The sequence below is a fragment of the Uranotaenia lowii genome, chromosome 2 (assembly GCF_029784155.1).
Source record: "Uranotaenia lowii strain MFRU-FL chromosome 2, ASM2978415v1, whole genome shotgun sequence".
In the NCBI taxonomy this organism is placed as follows: domain Eukaryota; kingdom Metazoa; phylum Arthropoda; class Insecta; order Diptera; family Culicidae; genus Uranotaenia; species Uranotaenia lowii.
The window spans coordinates 220,734,560-220,756,749 of record NC_073692.1 but is presented as its reverse complement, the minus strand read 5'-3'; the positions used below and the strand labels follow the sequence as shown (position 1 = coordinate 220,756,749).

Here is a 22,190-nt window from a genome sequence, read left to right as displayed (position 1 = left end):
GCGGATTTCGGGTTAATTATCGAGTTCATTCGAATCGCGCAGGGGGCTTCGACAAGGTGATGGTCTATCCTGCATGGTGTTCAACGTGGCGCTAGAAGGTGTTATTCGACGAGCGATGGGCGAAATGCGGGGCACGATTTTCAACAGATCCAGTCAACTTATCTGCTTTGCCGATGACATTGATATAGTCGGCAGATCATCTGCGGCGGTGGAGGAGATCTACCGCAAACTGAAACGCGAAGCAGGAAGGATTGGGTTGATGATTAATACGTCCAAGACGAAGTACATGCTGGCCTGCGGATCCGAGACCGACCGAACCCGCTTGTCCAGTAATAACAAGGTCACGATCGACGGCGACGAGCTGGAGATAGTCGAAGACTTTGTCTATCTCGGCTCACTGGTGACCGCAGACAATGACACCAGCCGTGAGATCCGGAGGCGAATTATCAGCGGAAGTCGTGCCTACTATGGACTCCACAAGCAACTGCGGTCGAGAAGACTTAGCCCTCGCACGAAGTGTAACCTGTATATGACGCTCATTAGACCGGTTGTTCTCTACGGGCACGAGACATGGATATTGCTCGAGGAGGACCTGCGTACACTCGGAGTATTCGAGCGACGAGTGTTAAGAACCATCTTTGGCGGCATACAGGAGAACGGAGTGTGGAGGCGAAGGATGAATCACGAGTTCGCGTGACTCTACGGCGAACCCAGTATCCAGAAGGTGGTGAAAGCTGGCCGGATACGCTGGGCGGGACATGTTGCGAGAATGCCGGACGACTGTCCTGCAAAACAGGTGTTCGCTACGAATCCGGTAGGAACAAGACGAGCGGGGGCGCAACGAGCGAGGTGGTTAGACCAAGTGGAGAAATTGGAGAACGGTTGCCATGGACCGAGTGAATTTTAGGAATTATTTTCGCCAAGTTATGTCGTGAGACGGAATACTATGTTAATAAAAAATAACAAGAAAGCTTGCAATGCAAGACTTTGTACTTTTTTTGTATTTGTTGGTGATTAATATCCTATCTCATTGAGTTTTAGTCTTGTTCGAATGCTATCAACGGATGATGAAATTAATTTCTTAATGTTATTGGATTTCTTTTATAATTTGAGATATTTTAACATCCTACGAGTAATAAATTATATCTCGTTTTGAAGGCAAATTGAATATTCAAGTTGAACTTTTCCATGATTTACTCGATGCAAATTTCAAATTCACAAGCTCAATTTTGAAAAACTGATGTGATGAAAAGTATTTGTCATGACCAAAACTCTGAAAGTTGTGACATCATCGATGAAGTTTCATTGTTCGCGCTTTAAGCAAAGCACAGGAAATTTTGAATATTTGATGGGAGGGAAATCCCCATTCATGTCGCATTTAGCATATGCACTGAATATTTGAACCATTCATCCAAAGTTGTGAATATTTAATTCATTGCAACAATGTCGGCTGTAATGAGAATTTTTCTCTCTGTCTTCACAGTGCAGCACAGATAGATTGGAACTGGAACACAGGAACTGGCTCCATGTCGTCATTCATGTCCTTTAAGGGCTGTAGGTATGAGAATGCAAATCGACGACGACGACGACAACGTTACGACGACGCTGATGATGACGGAATTACATAAACATCACTCCGGCTCTTGATGTCATCATTATCGCCCATTATGCGTCGTCGTCGTGAATAAATGTTGAAAATCTACGGCAAAAGAGCCCAGTAACGATTTCTGTTGAAGCCTTTTATATGCTTTTTGTTATGTTTCCTTCATTCATCTCCAAACGCAGACGGGGCGACGTCACGACTCATTGAGTGAAATGCGAGGATGTGGGTGGGTGTGATGTTCCAACGTACATACGTATGTACATATGTTACTACTGCATCCACTCGACTTAAGTGGGTAAACTGCCACCAATTCCGCCAAGTCGAGAGCTTGAGTAGGTTAACTTCAAGGATGCGAGGCTGTAAAATATGCGAGCATTTGAACATTGTGTGTGGTACAATTTATGTTACAGCCATTTTGAACTACAATGCTTTTGTGTTTCATGTTTTTTAATAACTTTATATGAGGTCAAATAAAAATCTGCGTAGAAAAGATATTTTTCTTGAAGATAAAAATTATGTGCAAATTCAAAAAGTCCCGGGTACAGCGAACATCAATTCTCAACCCACTACATGCCACTTGCCATCTAGATTGAGAAAAAAATTTACTTTTTTCAATTTTTTAATCACAGGGGAAAGGAACTAGACTTTCAGTGCAGTTCTTCGCTTATAATTTTTACACACTTCAAAGATTTTTCCAAAATTTTGCAACACTGGCGGCTCATAGCTGGCTGTATGTTCCACAAATTGCTGAGATATTCCTAATCATTCATAAAGTGAATATTTTACGTATTCTTCGATTTGTTATCGTTCTTTCCCAACCCAGCCTTTAGACAGAATTGTTTCTTTCATCTCTTCTGCCTACCTTAAGATAATTTTTATCTTAAAAAATCAACCCACAATGGTTGTAGCTCTTAAACCTAATTACAAATCATTATTTGATTTTGAAAAACACATCGACCAAGGATTTCAGAGGCTGAATGAATTTCGAAACATTCAGTTTGAGTTTTTTGGTGTGGGAGAGTGTGGCGGGCCATTAAAAAAAATAGGTCCATTTCCTATTTTTCATGTTCTTTCAGTTGTAGCTTTTGATAACGGCTTCCAAAAAGTTTCCATTAGTAAGGATTTTAAAAGTAACATGTTTCGAACAATTTTAAACAAAAAATAAGTAAAATAATGATTTGATTTCGTTTTATGCCGGTTTTAGTAAACCTAATCTAAAATCGGGGTTGGGTTGCTAACCTTTAATTTATATATTTACTAGCTGACCCGGCAAACTTTGTTAAGCCTTTGAGTTTTCCCAAAAAATGTAAGTTATCGTAAATGATTATTTATTTCCATGCAATCGGTTCGGCACCGAAAAATGAAGAAAATCGGGGCAAATAACGGACAATTTTCATAATATTTCTGCGAATTATATTATGTGGATCTTAACACAGAACTCAATCAAAAAAGGAAGCTTTAAGTATTTTCTCTATCATTCCTCAACAGCTATTTTTATACACTCCCCAAGTAACGTGAATAGCGACGGTGTCGAATTTATCAAGGAAAACGTTCATTTGAGCTTCCATCGTATTGAACTTGGATTCATGTGTTGTTTTTCGCTTCGCGGATTATTTTGTTTATTAAAATTCCCTTTAATAACCTTTTTCCTCACCCATACTTACATTTGAAGAAATTTTAATTGTTGAATCCTCTAGGGGCAGAGAATAACAATGATATTTATTAGTTTCAATTTCTTGATTTCCAGCGAAACGAAAGCTGGAAGTGACTTTTTTCTGGGAAAAAACTTGAAAGTTTATTTTCTTCTTGTTTTCTTAGATAACAGAGGATTCTTCATATAGTTAACCATTTTCGATCAACCCCAAGCTAAGTGATGCCATAAAGATGGTAAAACGACTATAATCGAAACAAAAAAAAAAAGATCAACCCCAAGTGTGCCAAATAATGTTTTGTTGAGATTTGTCTCAAATGTACGCAGTTTAAGTTTGTCTTTCTTTTTTCGCCAAAATCATGTTAGAAGTATTTTTCACCATATACGAAATTTGCAGACGCCATCGGCACATGATCAATGGCACATGGTCATTGGCACATCTCTCATCATTAGCACATATTTATCAAAACAGGATTTATTAAGTTCTGGTCAAATAAAATTAGAACATAAACAATATTCTTCACAGCAACTTCAAATTAGAGGGTTTTAATTTTTTTTAAAGCATCGAAAATTTACGGTTTTAGAGATTTTGGCTTAAGGCTTCATTGAGGCTTAAGGAATATGTGATATCATTTTTTAAACGTTTATTCAATAATTTTATTTTTACTATGACTTCGATTTCAAAATAAATCATTTTTAGCATTGGTGTGTAACTAATGTTTATGAGTGAGTACATATTATTTTTTTTTAGTTCCAATAACTATCTGGTTTGAAAGCTTCTTTATTGGTTTTGAATCTTTGTCAATATTTTTTTTGAGACATAGTTTTTTTATGTTCAAAGCTTCTTGTGTTCGAAAATATTCTTAAATTAAATATCTGTTTCTGATCTCTGACACTGAGTGTTAGATCTAATTATGAGTTGTAGTTTTACAAAGTTAACCTTATTTAAATTCTTTAGTTTTAAAGAAGAATGAAGAGTAAGTTTTCTAACGTCTCTTAATCATCCAATTGGTTTTTTAACAATGATCACAAAATTTACAAAATTCCATTCCCAAACAAACTTAATACATTTTGAAAAAATCTTAAAAAATCATTCACATCGATTCAAATTTACCTATACTAATTAGATTCAAATAAGACCATCGTTGCCAAAACAATTAAGAGTATGTTTAAAAAATTTCCAGTCTTAGCGTTCAAAATTATTCTCCTTGACTAACATGACATTCTTCACTAAGGCCGTAAAATAAACAAAACAAAATATCGGGGTAAATAAAGGCAACCAGAATTTTTCCCGCTTTAAAAATTTTCAACCTAAATTTGCCAAAATCCAAGAACGACTCAACCAAAATCAGGAAGAAAAACACCTGAATAGTTGTTTGTTTATCGAAACATATCAGCTGATGTTCAATTGATTAAAATTAAGCTCCTTGAAACCGTTCATCATCATTTAGTTGAAGTCTTTAATTTAGCGAAGTTTGTTTAATTTGTTAGTAAATTTATTATTCAAGTGAAAATACCATATTGTAGCGAGTTAGAAGATCCAAGATCTTATGTTACATGATTAAAAATAAATAAATGAAATGAAATTTAGCAAATCAAGTGAATAACACCGCTCTAAATCCTGGATTTGAACATGCCCGGGTAAAAACGGGCAATCCAGCATGTTTTGGGTTGATCAGAATTAAAAAATGTTTGAGTTGCTTAAATGTTTGAGGTATCCGGAAATATGCTTCTTCCCGGCTAATAGCGTTTTTTCCACCCCATTAGAAGTATTAACAATCACATCCAAGTATCCATTTTACTGGTGCCACGTGAAGAGTTCATTGGCTATGAAAATGGGCGCCAAAATTTCTATCATAAAGATGGATGAGCATCAGTAAGCCTTGATTGCTTTTGGCGCCTTCCTACTCTGGGTGATTCGAATGAAACAGAAATTGGGTGCCATGACTTTTATTTGATACGAATAAAAACTAAAAATTAATTTTCAAATTCCACAAAAACATTTTTGAAATTATCTCTCCGTTGTGTTATTCTTCGCGTGAAGACGAACACAACAAAAAAAATCGCATGCAAATCGGATGATCCAGTGAAGAGTTTTGCGTGTTCGCACATTTCTGTATGGGCAGTCTCTCTCCCTGTTTTATATATATAGACATGGTATTCGGTCTCACGGCACAACCTGATAAACAATATTCCTCCAATTCACTCGGTCTATGGCAACCGTTCTCCAAGTTCTCGGGCATCCCACATACGCCAGATCACGCTCCAGTTGGCCTATCCACCTCGCTCGTTGCGCCCCCACTCGTCTTGTTTCTACCGGATTTGTAGCGAACACCTGTTTTGCAGGACAGTCTACCGGGATTCTCACAACATGTCCCGCCCAGCGTATCCGGCCAGCTTTCACCACCTTCTGGATAGTGGGTTCGCCGTAGAGTCGCGCGATCACGTGGTTCGTCCCTCGCCTCCACACTCCGTTCTCCTGCACGCCGCCAAAGATGGTTCTTAACATTCGTCGCTTGAATACTCCAAATGTGTACAGGTCCTTCTCGAGCAATATCCATGTCTAGTGCACGCAGAACAACCGGTCTAATGAGCGTCGTGTATAAATAAGTAGGTTACACTTTGTGCGAGGGCAGTTGCTTGAGTAGTCCATAGTAGGCACGACTTCTGCTAATCATTCGTCACCGGATTATGTTATGTTGTTATTGTTATTAATGGACAAGCGGGTTCGGTCGGTCTCGGATCTGCAGGCCAGCATATACTTCGTCTCGGGCATATTAATCGTTAACCCAATCCTTCCTGCTTCGCGTTTCAGATTGCGGTAGCCACCGCCGCAGATTATCTGCCGACTATATCAATGTCGTCGGCAAAGCAGATAAGTTGACTGCATCCGTTTAAAATCGTGTCATGCATCATGCAGGACAGACCTTCGCCTTGTCGAAGCCACCCGAATGAACTCGACATTTCACCCGAAATCTGTACACATAACTGGTTCCACTGGTCATCTTCCCGAAGAAGCCGTTCTTGTTTAAAATTATCCATAGCTCGTCACGGTTGATCGTGTCGTATGGGGCTTTGAAGTCGATGAACAGATGGTGCGTAGGGACTTGGTTTTCACAGCATTTTTGGAGGATGTTCTTTAGTGTGAAAATCCGGTCCGTCGTGGGCCGTCCCTTCATGAAGCCGGCCTGATGGCTTCCCACGAATCTGTTTACTTGTGGCGTTCGGCGGCGGAGTAGGACTCGGGACAACACTTTGTAGGCGGCATTGAGGACAGTGATCGCTCGGTAGTGCTCACAGTCCAATTTGTCGCCCTTCTTGTAGATGGGGCATATTACCCCCGCCTTCCACTTCTCCGGCAGCTCCCAGATCCGGACCATCAACCGGTGTAGGCAATCGGGCAACTTGTCTGGGCCCATTTTGACGAGTGCTTCTTTCCACTATTGCCGTCCGCGAGTTCGTTCCACATGCTCGATGACGTTCTCCACAACGCAGTTGATGGCTGTCTTGATGGTATCCTAACAGTCCTCGAGAGGGGCTTCGTCCAGCTCACCCTCTGCCGGCAACGCTGCTTCGAGCGATTGGGCAAGTCTGATGCGACCACAGGTTGTTTCAGTCGTGCGATATTTAACAGAGGCGGGCGTCGGTTTCGTATGTTTTTTTCCTGTTGGAGAGAGAGTCCACTGCGACCATTTATTTGATCTAAATGTTGTGGAATAACCCCGCGTTACTATTTTTATTTTGCTATGCTACTTGAAACCCCTGCACTATTGATTGAAGTTGCAGTGTTTACCGGTAGCATTACAAGCACCCACATATCTAAGTAGGACCTCCAAGTGCAGTCTAAGTTCCCTTGAAAAGATCCATCCACATGCATGTGCTGCATCATTGAGGCGTTAAATCCCAACATACACCCGAATGCTAGAACCGCCAACCTTCATCATACTATGTATGCCAGGTTTTTGCACGACCGGGATTCGATCTCAGGACCGTTGGCTTAGAAGGAGACTAGGATGCTATCCTGTAGGCCACGATCTGCTGGATATAATTTCGCATGTTGTTCACTACGGAGAGTTCTGGGTGCATCTTTACCATCATAATCTGACTCCATGTTGGCGCCTCGACAGAATTTAACGTTGATGATGTCCGAGAAGTGCCGGCAGTCGATCAAAACGTGGTCGATCTGTGATTGCGTTTGGAACGGTGATCTCCAGGTGTACTTGTGTGGGAGGTGGTGCTGGAAAAAGGTACTACATACGGCCATTCGTTTGGAGGCGGCGAAATCTTAGTCAGAGGTTGTTTTCGTTGGTCAGCTCGTTGGTGCGCTCTGAACCTTTCCAATTGTCGATTTTGAATTCCTCCTCCTGGCCGACCTAAGCGTTAAAATCCCCGATGACGATCTTGATATCATGTTTTGGGCAGCGGTCGTATTCCCGCTCCAGCTGCGCGTAGAATTCGTCTTTGTCGTCACCGGTACTTCCGAGGTGAGGGCTGTGCACGTTGATGATGCTGATGTTGAAGAATCGGCCATTGATTCTCAACCAGCACATTCGTGGGTCAATCAGCCCCCATCCGATCACGCGCTTTAGCATCTTTTTCATCTATAGCAAAGCTGTTCCATACTCTTGTGTAGATGGTATGACCATCTCGGAACGCACGTACATTGGAGCTTTTCCAGCATACCTCCTGCAGCGCTACGAAGTCCAATTTGCGGCTCTATGATTCGTTGGAGAGCACGTGGGTACTGCCCACAAAATTTAGAGATCGGCAATTCCATGTTCCAAGTTTCCAATCGCTAGTCCCTTTTCGTCACGTGGGTCCTTGCCGATTTCCATCCGAAATTTGTTGTTCGTTGCTTATGTTTTTTGTAGTCATGGGCTCGCAAGGCCCACAGCTAACCCCACTATCTCGCAGGAGGACCGTCGTGATGTTTCTGTTTCGGGTCCTAAACACCACCAGGACGTTGTTGCACTTCGCACGCCGCCCGTGACATGGAGAACAGACGCGTACGGAGCCCCCTCTCTCAGTCAGCCTGCGACCAAAGCATCTACGGGGGTTTGAACCCCAGCTAGAACTACGGGGATGTTAAGATTTGGAGTTGTAAGACAAGAGGTGATATTTTTTTCATTAGTCGATCACCTAGGTGATAAATTCCGGTTTACGGATTGTATTCCAAGGCACGGCGAGCTACCGCGTTCCCTCAGTTTGCTACTCTGGGTCCATGGGTACAATGGGAAGACTCATGATATATTCCGTTAAAACCTCCTACTTCCAAAACTCCACCAGGGGCCGCACTATTCTTCAATAATGAAAGGTCTATTCGCGTTAGTGCGTTCCAAGCAATACTCATTGACGATACTTTCAGCAAAACTTCTCATACTTACGACTCGCCGTCCGAACTCTCCTCTAGCGACTTGAGAACCGACATCTCCTCGCAATGATTCGAGATTCCCACACAAACCTCTCCTTTTCGCGACTCGAGGCCTGATCTCTCCTCAAAAGACTCGATATCCGACCCTTCCTCGCATCAACTCGAGGTTGACCTCTCCTCCGTACGATTCATGGCCCGATCTCTCCTCTAACGACTCGAGATCTTACCTCGAGGTGAGCACTTATACCCCTTCTCTTGTTGATTAAGGGCCTGATCCCTCCTCTTTCGACTCGAGACCCGACCCCTTATTATAAAGACTCGGGGTTGACCAAACAAACCTCTCCTCCCGAAGGTTCGAGGCCTGACTTTCCTCTAACGACTCGAAGCCCTACTTCTTATCTCCAGGATGCCACCATGCCCGTCGTGTGCCGATCGAGAACAGCTTATCCTAGACTTGCTCCTGTCACATCACACGCGCGGGATTTAACGCAAAGACTCGGATGATTCCTGGCGAAGACGTCATCCTACTCCGACTTGAATGGCTCACCCAGCGCTCTACCCGTGGGTATTCCCCGATCGTGGGATTTCCCAACTATTTCCATTCCGAAGAAGGTCAATTTTTATCCCCGCAGCTTCGGTCGTTGGGAACCGCCCTACTCGGATACTCCCCGAAGATGGAGCATCCTTCGCATGCTCCGACGCACTCTACTCAACAGCCCCCCGTCGGTGGAGTCAGTCTACTCCGACCGTTGTCCGGTTTTCTTTATCCCTTTGGGTGGCAACCCTAGGATTTTCTGCCCGTCGTCTGCCAGATCGAGAGCAGCTTGTTCTGGACTTGCGCCTGTCACGGCACACATTCGGTACTTTGAACGCTACGACTCGGATCTTTCCCGACAGTGACGATATTCTAAACCGACTCGAGAAGCTCGCCTGGAATCAAGAGCCTCTCTACCCGTGGGTATCCCCCGAATGTGATTAACCCTCTTCCTGCGAGGTCCGCTACGAGGAAGGTAGAGTCTTATCCCCGCAGTTTCCCCCTTAGGAAGCGGCACTAAATACTCGGATACCCCCCGGCACGGCGTTGGAATATCCTACACACGTTCGCGGCGCACCCCTGACCTCCGCTACGCAGAAGATGATGCCTTATCATTGTAGCTTCGATCGAGAGATAAGAAGTGATTTTTTTTCTTTTTTTTTTGGTTACCCAGGTGGTAAATTCGAAGAAGGAATTTTACGAATTGGTCCCAATGCACATCGAGTGCCGTGTCTACATGGGAACAATGGGTCAACTCGTTATATACTCATCCGTGTATACATATGCCCTAAACTCCACATGGGGCGTCAGACTATTTCCCAAACCGGTACCTGCCCTAAGGCAATACTTCGGTAGGGGGTGTCTAATTCACGCATATTTGCTACTTTCGCAACACTCGCCAAGAAGTTCATATTTAAATTAAATATCATCCTGACCGCCCAAGATCATCTTGTTGTGGTCACGTTGTGGTCCCATCGGCTACGCTGATTGTTTTGCGTAGTTCATTTCATAGCTTCGGACTCTTTAAGCTTAGTAACTCGCAACGTAATGACCACTACTCGAAGGTTGGGTGTATGTGGTCTCGAGTTGTACATTGTCTATCATTCGCCAGCCAGAATCGATAGAAACCTACGCCTTGAGAAACATAGCAAAGAAGACAACATCATGAAATATTTGAGTAAATTCATTAAAAAATGATACAATCACAATTTTTATGCAATTTAAAAAAAAAAGAATTAGGAAAAAAATCTCAACTGCGCGAATGAAACTCATATTGGAGTTAAAGTCTTCATACTTCATCTTTTAATATGAAGTCCTGAATTCAAAATAATAATAACGAATTTTTGATCCAAAACAGATTTTATTTCCGTGTACGAGCTTAGAAAACAATCAATAAATATCGATTCGTTATAATCTAAATTAATTGTCTCTCGAGTAGGTACCAAATTTGTAAAAGTTTTTATTAATTAAGATTTTCATGAAGCTTTCAAATTGACAAAAACCCAATGAATCAGATCTTTAAAGTTTGTGTTGGAATCCATTTCCTAGATCCCGCTTCTTGAAGCAGATTATTCAAACATTGATATGTAAACTTCGAATGAGCTTAGGTAGTTTATTTCACTTTTGCCCCGAGAGAATCGAACAAATAAACGGCAGACACATTCAAACGTGCACGACTTGTAGATTGATATCTTTAACAAATGAACGACTCTTTCGAGGAAGCCGGCAATCATAAAACTTGCATCTGAACAACATAAGTTGGAGCACCTTCTTTGAAACTGATACCTACCTACATTCCATCTCTCTCCTTTTCTCTTTGCAGTGGCCTGGTTCACCTTCGACCCGGTCCTGAGCGGCGGCCCCGGATCCGGGCTGAACTTCTCCGATGACAACCGGACCGTCTCTGTCGATGGCTGGGAGCACCGGGTGGCCCTTGGATCGGTTGGCTTTTCCCGTGGAGTTCACTACTGGGAGTTTACCATCGATAAGTACACGGCCGATACGGATCCTGCCTTCGGGGTGGCGCGAATCGACGTCGACCGGGACAAGATGCTGGGTAAGTTTTACGGGTGCTGTGCTCTGTTTGGGAAATTACGTTGCAATGCATGCGAAAATTGTCTGAAATCTCGATAGCAAACTTTTTGATTCAAAACAAAAAGAAACTAAAATGTATTTGTTAGTTGAAAACCATAAGAAGGGTTTAACAAAATATTTCCGGAAATTTTCAGATCAAGTAAATCTTGGACTGAGAATTTGCAAGCAAAAAACAGTCTCAAAAAGTAGCACTTGATGATACCGTTGTACTAATGTACTGTTGTACTAATATGTTGGTTCTTCAAAACGAAATCAGCAAGCTTCGTTGGATAAATTTATGACTTGTGCTGAAAAAATTCATTTTTGCAACTTGTTGTATAAATAACTTTTGGGGTAATAGGCTGAATAATGTTATAATTATTTTTCTTTTTCATTTAATTATTTTTCTTTAAACATAATTTATCATTTTTGTTTCAAAACGTAACTTTCAAAACAAAGTTCTTGAGTCTTTTAAATCGCATGCCTAATTTTTATAACTTATGAAACTATGTTGCAAAGATTATATGAAGGATATGCACAAAATATATAAAATTTAATTAAAATAATATAAAACAATAAGGTACTCCGGGGTAGGGGGACGATGGCTATTTAAACAACACAGTGCATTAATTTTTCAAAATTTCAATGCAGAATGTCAAATTTACTTGTAATCTGTTCAATAACTGTAAAAGAGATACGATTCCGACAATAATGGATGTTTATAGCAACTTTTTGTGAATGTTCTATTTTCAACTTCGATGTCGCGTTGATGTGCATTTATTTCAATTGCAATTTCCTCGTAAACTAGCTGGCTCTTGACGAAAAACTCTACATTTAAACAATCCTTACATTCGAAATAATCTGTTAGGCAAAGAAAAGGCGGTTAATAATAAAGGAAAAAACAGATTATTTACAAATCACTAAAATTTTGTCTCCAAACCCTACCTGGGGTTCGTCACATTAATCGTAATTTTATCAATATTGATCTACTACTGATTTTTTTAAATGATGTTTTAAAGTTGAACTAAAAACCATCCCCACTTTCCCCGGTGAACCTTTGTTGTATTCGGCAACACTGAGGGTAAATAAGATAAAATGAATATCTTTGCAACGATTGTTATTTTGACAACACAATTCATAACAAACAAAACAAGTCAGTCATTGATCTATTCTTGTGACAGACGTGTTTGAATGAATCTCTTAGTTGAGATTAGTAAAAATCGTTAAATAACACTTCCTAAACCAATCCGTAATTTTCCACCGGAAAACCAAATAAAAACTAACAATCAGCAGCAGCAGCCTTAAAAATCTGCGCTTCTCTTAGTGGCCAAAACAGTAGCAGCCTTAGAAATCTGCCTTTTTTCAAGCCAATCCGTCTTTTCCCATCGGAAGGCGAAATCATAAACAACAATCAGCAGCAGCAGCAGCCTTAAAAATCTGCGCTTCTCCTAGTGAATCCGTCCTTTTCCACCAGAGAGCCAAATCAAAATAATCAATCAGCAGCAACCTTAAAAATCTGCGTTCCCCAAGCCACTCCGCCTTTTTCGACCGGAAGACAAAATCAAAACAATCAGCAGCAGCAGTTAAAGAAATCTACGCTTCCTAAGCCTATCCGTCTTTTTCTACCGGAAGGCAAACTTTTTACCAACAATCAGCAGCAATAGGCGTTTATTTACCTTCAGTATTGCCGAATACAACTTTTGTTTTATATAGTTTCAATTAAATTTCATTTATTTTGTTGGCTTATTCTTAAATCAAGCATTTTACAAGAACTAGAGGCTTATTGGATTAAGCTGCTGTTTAGATAGTTTTCTGTCAAAAATATTTCCTTTGCGTTTCAAAACTTTTTGATAGAATTGTCTATTTTTTGGTTAGGTATGAAATTCAAATAATGAAGTAAAAGATAGATGATAGCACAGCAAAATAATATTGGAGATTTATAAATAGGAGTGTAATTTATTTCATCCGAAAAAGATTGAAGAAAGTTGTTCTGTGAAGTTGTAAATGTTCGAGATTTTAGAAGAACAGCATAGTTCTTTCTCGTTTTAATACTTTTTTATTGTAGTTCGATCTTATAGCTTGATTAGGTTTGAAATTCAAATAAGGAATGTAGAAGATAGAAAGTATGATTCTGATAATCAAGAACCTACTCGTCCAGGAAAATAATATCGGGGTTTTAAAAATTGACATTCATTTTAACCAAACTAAAGATTGAGGAAAGTTGTTTGAGAAGTTGTTCAAAATTAGCAATGAGTTTTAGAAGAACAGCATCGCCATTTGCATTATGGTTTAAATCCTGTTATTTTGATAAGTCAATGATAGTACAAAAGATATTGAACATGCAATTCATAATTGTATCTCTATATTATTTTTTAATTTCCAAAACATTTGGTACAATTATTATTTGTGTTTAGCGAAATTCTATTAATTGCTGCATTGAGAGATAGCTTCTTATCTAGATGTTTTGTTCTGAATTCGAAAAATATGTTTTTTTAGTCAATCTAAAACGATAATAAATTCAAAGTTATTGCATCGAGTAAGGTTAGGGGGCAGGTAGGGATAACTCAACTACGGTAAGATAGTGAACCCTTCTGACAATGATATCGAGACGTAAGCATATGATAACTTTTGCTACCATACTGTTACTGCTCGGTTGAATTGGAGGTTGGGTTAACTCGAAGCTCATGTAGGGCCCAATTGTCCCAGTCCGTCGAGCACTATCTTAACGCTTCCCTAAACTGGTGCTTCAGAACCCTCGGGCTCTGTTGCCGCTATCCTACTCTAAGCTATTCTACTCTCATGTAAGTTTTCCTCTTCTGTCCCCCGATCTGTTTTTCCTTTCCGGGTCAGCCAGGTAGCTCATAAACCCATACAAAAAAAAAAATTAAATTTCATTTATTTTGTTCATATCCTTCATACCATCTTTACTTTTCTTCTCACTTCTATTCGAATTTGAAAGTTTTTTTCTTATCGACTTTTGATTTTTTGTTCCTAAACAAGATTCCAAATTTTCCAAATATCCTATATCTTTATTGAAAATTCCATTCTAAGCTAAATCTGTTGTTTGTTTTTCCAAATATCCTTCCTCTTAATTTTACAATCCAATCACTAGAAGGCCAAATCATAACAAACAGTCAGCAGCAGCAGCCGCCTTAGAAATCTGCGCTTCCCAAGCCAATTCGTCTTATACCACCGGAAGGCGAAATCACAAACAATAATCAGCAGCAGCAGCAGCAGCCTTAATAATCTGCTATTTCTGAGCCAATTCCGATGCTTTTCCACCGGAAGGTCAAATAAAAAACAATCATCAGCAACAGTTTCGAAAATCTGCGCTTCCGATGCAAATCCCGTCTTTATCCACCGGAATTCCAAATTATGTCAAACAATCAGCAGCATCAGCCTTAACAATTGAAATCATGTGAATGATTTTCAAAATCCAAATCAAGATTTCACTTTAAACGTAATTAAAAATTACCCATATCTTATTTCAATTATTTGAAATAAAAAATAAGAATTGTTGCGAGACAGCGATGTAGTTTCGATTTATGATTTATTCTTTTGGAACAAATATAAAATTCCTAAAATTAACAAAGGTTAATGCAAGCCAGGTTTGTTTATCGTAAACTTACTGTAAGTGATCGGCCGTCACACAACTTAGTAGAAAATTTCGTATCAGCAAGTAAGTATAGCGATCTATAACGGTTTGAGGTTAGAATTGAATGGGTGAATTCTAGTACACTTTTGTTACCTTACCGTTTACTTTTTATGTCAGAAATGCCTGATTGCTCGATCACTAACTTTGTGCTGAGTTACTGCGAGTATACTAATAGTAAAATTGAAAGTTAGTTTCCCGTTTGGGTGATAATTAGATATTCTTACCGATCAATGCTTTTGTATGTTGCAGAAGGCAACCAACGTGGAGTAGTCAGCAGCAGCAGCCGCCTTAGAAATCTGCGCTTCCCAAGCCAATTCGTCTTATACCACCGGAAGGCGAAATCACAAACAATAATCAGCAGCAGCAGCAGCAGCCTTAATAATCTGCTATTTCTGAGCCAATTCCGATGCTTTTCCACCGGAAGGTCAAATAAAAAACAATCATCAGCAACAGTTTCGAAAATCTGCGCTTCCGATGCAAATCCCGTCTTTATCCACCGGAATTCCAAATTATGTCAAACAATCAGCAGCATCAGCCTTAACAATTGAAATCATGTGAATGATTTTCAAAATCCAAATCAAGATTTCACTTTAAACGTAATTAAAAATTACCCATATCTTATTTCAATTATTTGAAATAAAAAATAAGAATTGTTGCGAGACAGCGATGTAGTTTCGATTTATGATTTATTCTTTTGGAACAAATATAAAATTCCTAAAATTAACAAAGGTTAATGCAAGCCAGGTTTGTTTATCGTAAACTTACTGTAAGTGATCGGCCGTCACACAACTTAGTAGAAAATTTCGTATCAGCAAGTAAGTATAGCGATCTATAACGGTTTGAGGTTAGAATTGAATGGGTGAATTCTAGTACACTTTTGTTACCTTACCGTTTACTTTTTATGTCAGAAATGCCTGATTGCTCGATCACTAACTTTGTGCTGAGTTACTGCGAGTATACTAATAGTAAAATTGAAAGTTAGTTTCCCGTTTGGGTGATAATTAGATATTCTTACCGATCAATGCTTTTGTATGTTGCAGAAGGCAACCAACGTGGAGTAGAGTAGTAGGTATGGTAATTAGCCTGGCTAGAGATACAAAGTATTGTTACATAATATGTTTTCTGATTAATTCATGATTCTGATTTCTAAGTAATTCATGTAGTACCTTCGGATAAGAACAACGTAACTATGGATATAATTAAATCACCCGTCTTTAAGCGCCGAAACACACTTTAGCTAGACAACTTGCAATGCGAATCACTACCTCTTCTACTTAGACTTCTTTTTCTTACATACTACCGAAGCTTTTCCTGTGTCAAAGATGACAGCGGATTTGACAGGGTTTTATAGGGGAGTGATGTGTTCGGAGCGCTAGTTGGCGCTCGTAACAGTCCCCCTCGAAGTGCACAAGCTGTTCGCTTGTGGTACGACTTTGCTTACGCCAACGTCCAACACAGCTAGCTTCGTCGCTGGTCTGTCATATATCCCGCTGGTAGTTTGTATGGTTGCCCATCTAACGCGACCATCAGGTGAGAGATGCGTAGAAATGATGCGTCCTTTGGGCCAACAGTTCCGTGGTAGGTTTGGATCTACAATAACCGCAATATCCCCGACCTCGATCTGCTTTGCATCGTTGAACCATTTAGTCCTTCGTGTTAGAGTTGGAAGATAGTCATGCACCCATTGGCGCCAGAATGTGTTTGCCATGATCTGCGAGAACTGCCACGATCTTCGAACCGCCAATGCGCTGTCATCAAAGGCAACCCAGGGCTTTAGGCCATTTGATGACCCCAGTAGAAAGTGATTGGGGGTTAGGGCTGGAGAATTTTCATCTTCAATGGCCACGTGTGTAAGTGGTCGAGAGTTAACGACATTTTCGATTTCGATCAGCATGTTTTCCAAAATCTCGTCGTTTGGTCGGTGGTTTGGATTGAGTTTGACGAGATTGTTCTTCACTGTTCGTATTAGCCTTTCCCACGCTCCTCCCATATGAGGTGAGGCCGGGGGGTTGAAGTTCCATTGAGTATGAGGAGAGACAAATTCCTCCATAAGCTTGTTCTGATTCACCGTTTTGAGTAGTGATTTAAGTTCTCGGTCGGCACCTATGAAGTTAGTACCTCGATCACTGTAGATGCAAACGGGAACTCCTCTTCTTGCCATGATGTTTCGAATTGCTAAAATACATGAATTGGTAGTTAGTGTGTGTACCACCTGAAGGTGTATGGCCCTTATAGTGAGACATGTGGCCAATACCCCCCAACGTTTCTCCTGCTTGCGACCGTTGACTACTATCATAGGTCCAAAGTAGTCGAGACCCATATGTGAGAAAGGGCGCGAAAAGGCAGCAAGTCGACCAACAGGAAGCTCGCTCATCAAAGGGGGCTGAGGTCGTGCTCGAAGGTTCTTACAGGTTTGACAATTTGAACGTATTTTCTTATAAGCTGACCGCAATTTTGGCACATGATAGCGTTGTCGAATTTCATTAATAATCGTTTCGTGGTTCTGATGATTGTATCGATGATGGAAGCTCGCAACTACGAGTTTCGTAATGTGATGGTTACGCGGGAGAATAATCGGATTTTTTGCATCTGGTGGAGCGTACTGACATGACGATATACGGCCTTGCATCCTAAGAACGGAATTTTCATCGAGGAAGGTACATAGTTTGTACAATGGGCTATTTTTAGGAATGCAGCTTTTTTTCTGATGGGATGTTTTGGCACTTAATAACGCAATTTCGTCAGGATAAGCCTCTCTTTGAGCGTATCGGAACAGATACTGCTCTGCCTTACACAAATCAGCAGATTGTAGGGGTCCAGAGAGAATGGGTTGCTTTTGGGCCAGTCTCTGGGCATTATAAATATACCTAAGCGCGTAGGCTGTTTTACGAAGCAGAGTTTGCCACAAGGAAAAGTTTTCGACCGGAATTAGAGCTGGCAGGGGTAGACTATGACTTAGTATGTGGGGTCGCATTTCAATATCTGTAGAGGTCAATGGTTCTTCCGGAAGTGGCCATTCAGATTCCGGAAGCAGCAGGAAATCCGGACCGCAGAACCATCTGCTGGTTTTACTGAGATCTGGAAGGTTCTTCCATTTGGTACCATCGTCTGCCACGTTCAACTTAGATGAGATCCAGTGCCATTCGGATAGTGTAGTTGATTCCAGTATGTCGCTGACTCGGTGTGAAACAAACTGGCTGTACTTACGATGATCTGCAGATAACCAACTTAAGACAGTTCGGGAATCTGTCCAAAAATAGCGTCTGCTTAGCGTTATTGAAATGGATTCTTTTACTGAATTCGCCAGTCTAGCCCCAAGGACACTGGCTTGGAGCTCGGAACGGGGGATTGACAAGAACTTTAACGGAGCCACTCTTGTTTTGGTACTCAGTAACGCGCACTCTGTTATGCCATTATTTTCAAATCTCAAATAAACTGCAGCGGCCATGCCATTCTCACTGGCATCGACGAAGGTGTGCATTTGCACTTCAGTGCTGGAATCCATCGTACAAAGGTTGCGATAACAACGAGGAATCGAAACTGTTGTCACGGCGGGGAATACCTCGAGCCATCTTTTCCACTTCTGATATTCGTTGTCCTGTATAACATCGTCCCAGTCTACAGATGTTCTCCAAATTTCTTGCAAAAGACACTTGAGAAACATCAAGAGATGTCCAATAAGTCCTAATGGATCAAATATTTGCATTAGGAAGCGAAGAACTTCGCGCTTGGTTGGCGTCCTGGTTCCGGAGAGAATGTCAGAATCAATGCTTGGTGACATCTTAAACATGAAGCAATCTGTCGTCGTGTTCCACCACATGCCGAGGACTTTTTCTGGACTATTTTCTCTACCGACGTTCATATCCTTTTCGCTCATCTCGTTCGATTCCGATTGGCCTTCGAGTGCGTCGGCTACATAGCTTGAATTAGACTTAAAGTTTCTTAGTTCAAACCCAGCGTTGCTATGAATTATTTTAACGGCTTTGGCCAAATTGATTGCCTCTTCTTCGGTTTCCGTGCTGATAAGCATATCATCCACGTAATGATTGTGTATTATTGCTGACGTTGCAGCCGGGTGTTTGTGCTTGAATTGTTCTGCATTATGATTCTTTATGAATTGAGCGGTACAGGGAGAAGAGCATGCTCCAAACGTCATAACTTGCATTATATAAGTTAATGGCATATTGGTTTCGTCATTCTTTCCCCAGAAAAACCGTTGGCATTGTTGATCCTCTTTCCGTATGAGTACCTGGTGGTACATCTCACGGATGTCTCCGCAAATGGCTATCTTAGATTCTCTGAATTTCAAAAGCACAGCAAACAGCGACGTCAGTAGGTCGGGACCCTTCAGGAGTAAAGAATTTAGCGAAATTCCATGCGCCTTAGCTGCGGCATCCCATACTAGTCTGGTTTTCCCGGGTTTATTTGGATTGGTTATAGGGAATACAGGTAGATACCAGATTCTGGGGTGATCTTCTACTAATTCTTCAGAAGAAAGCAGACGGGCATACCCTTTCGCGACGTAATCGTTCATCTTTTCTTCAAGTATTTTGGATAGATGAGAATCTTTTTGCAGTCGCCTTTGCAGGCATTTCCATCGACTAAGTGCCATGGACTTGCTGTCTGGTAAACGAGCATGATCATATTTCCACAACAAGTTCACTTCGTATCGGCCACTTTGAAAGGTGTGGTTTTCCAGCAGCGTAATAGCTCGTTGATCTTCTCGTGACATTATAACGTTATCTGATTTATTTAGACCTAAGTTGTCAATAGCGAAGAAGTTTTTCATCAGTAAGTTGAGATCTTCATCGTTAGTTTTTTCGCAAGGACACTTCAGGAGTGAGTGTTGGTTCACGTAGAGTGTGGTACTTAGATTGTTAGAGCACTTTCCGTAGACTGTCCATCCTAGACACGATTTAACTGCGATCGGCTCATCTAAATTGCCTTCACGACTTTTGAACGGATGTCCAAGTTTAGCGTGTTCTAGACCTATGATAATCCTTGGACATGCATTCTCGTAGGATTGAATGGGAATATTTTGAAGATGCTTGAATTTTTTCCTCATTTCCATCATATCCAAAGTTTGAGGCCTAATTTGCAAAGATTCGACGGTTCTGATATTTGCTAATCGATATCGTTTCGACTGTTCATCAGTTCCGGAGATGTCCAGACTGATTCTCCGCGACGCGGATTCGGTTCGGTGAGTCCCGCTGGTCCATCTTAGGCAAAGGCTCTGAGTGGGTCCATCTAGGTCTAATTCTTTAGCTATCTGGTCTTCCATCAATGTAAGCTCGGACCCGTCATCGATAAATGCGAAGGTGTTCAACGATTTTTTCGAGCCGTATAGAATGACAGGTATTATTCTAAATAGTCTTCTCGTTTTTTGGATTGATTTTTTTCGGTGATTCAATGAAATAACTGCCGTGTAGTTTACGTTTCGGTTTACTTATTTTATTTCAACCATCTTCAGAACTAATTTTATAAAAAATAAACGGAAAAAAAAAAATGTTTTAATTAATTAATATAAACTTTCTCATCTTTCCTATCTACTATCTTTCGCTTACACTAATAGCTTTTTTACACCCGCTGGGGCGGTCACATTGATTTTTTCTAGTCACTGTTGATGCTGCTGCTGCTGCGGCTCGCTGTCGACTGAATGTGTTCCGTTTTGCGATGTAGTTCCATTTCCTCTTTTTCCCGCAGCTTTTTCCACAGTCCGTTGTACACGCTCGAGATGCCTTTTGTGTCCTGTTGGATGTTAACTGCACGATTCTCTCGCATCTTTATATGCAGTTTTTCAGCTATCCGACGGTGTGTTGTATTTGGGATTCGTTCGAGAATTCTCGTTTTCGGGAAATCAAACACATGACCGGGGCCGTTTTCCAACGCATGCTGAGCTAGGCCTGTAGCTTTCTGTTTTAGACGCACGGTGGTTTCGTGTTGTTTGATGCGTTTGGCAAGAGTTTGCGACGTTTGTCCGATGTACTCATTTCCGCAAGCGCATGTGATGGCATAAACGACATTTGTTTGTTGCATGATCGGAATTGGGTCTTTAAGTTTCGTAAAGATGTTGGACTTGATTTTGTCGCACGGCTTAGGAGCTGCAATCAAATTATGTTTGCGCAAGATTTTCGCAACTTTCTCGGTCAGACATGGTATGTACGGCAACGACATGAAACGGCTACCGTCGGGTATGTGTTGCTTGTTTTCGAGGGTGTTATACAAATTGTGCACTCTTCTTTGTACAACGCTGTCTATCATGTTTTGCGGATAGTTGTTTTTTCTAAGTATCGACTTGACTGTGGTGATGCTGGTTTTCCTTTTTTCGGCATCCGACAGTTTCAAAGCACGATCGATCAGCGCGTAAGCGGTGTTGATTTTGTGTGTATATGGGCTTTCCGAGAAGTAATCTAGGTAGCGCCCATCTGGTTGTTTGGGGTACCAAGTCTTCTCAATTTTTCCATCTTTCCTTAGCAATGTCATATCTAGGAAACGGATTTGTTTGAGTGTAAACTCACCGCTCAGTTGTGGTAGTAAGAGATAGAGCTGACACTAGCCGACGGGAATTTAGACCCACCCGAAACAGACCTAAAAGAGCTTTCGGGAGAAATAAGCTCTGTTCAGTACATAGAGAAAACACACTCAGAGTAACAGCACTGCAAAAGTTATGCTCTTTTCTCGTCTCATACTTTATACTTAAACAACTTGTGAATGTGTTGATTACAATGATAGGGAATTTCGTTTTATATACATTTTCTCTGTTTCGCCACTTTTTACACAACACAGTTGAGACACAGTTCAAACGAAACCACCGCCGTGTTAAGATCGCTGTAATAAAACCCCCAAATCGAACCGAAATAAACTTGCGTTTGAAGTTAAAATCAAATCGTCGCGAGTTTTCAAAGTTTGTCCGAAATAGTGTTCCGGTGCCTAAACATTTGGTCCTTCGAACCGGATGACCGTCCGGAAAGTGGTTCCGGAACATAAAAGTCGGACTTTAAGTGAATCCAAAAACTGCCCGAACAGCAGCAAAAGTGTAAACCATTTTGCGTTCACAAAATCGCCATCGCAGTGCTGGACTTTAGTGATTGTTATTGCGAACAATTAAAGTGCATCTTATTGGACGTTCAAAAGCCGTAGCTTGGCTTGAGTGCATTTTTTACATTGTTCTGCGAAAGTCAGCCATCGCGATATTGGAACAATTACTACGGGATACCTCAATCAAAAGTGAAGCCGAAACCTGAAGCGTATTGACCAGCAAAGCAGCAGAGAACAGCTGATTTTCAACAACCAGCGAACAAC

At 41.0% G+C, this 22,190-nt stretch overlaps 1 protein-coding gene across 1 annotated transcript in view; it reads left to right on the top strand.

The window, feature by feature from the left end:
- Window positions 1-22,190, top strand: part of LOC129749239 (E3 ubiquitin-protein ligase TRIM9) — a 579,998-nt gene that overhangs the window by 546,273 nt on the left and 11,535 nt on the right. Inside the window, exon 9 of the mRNA XM_055744176.1 lies at window positions 10,983-11,216. Within this exon, the coding sequence (XP_055600151.1) occupies window positions 10,983-11,216 (234 nt within the window). The remainder of the gene's footprint in view (window positions 1-10,982; window positions 11,217-22,190) is intronic.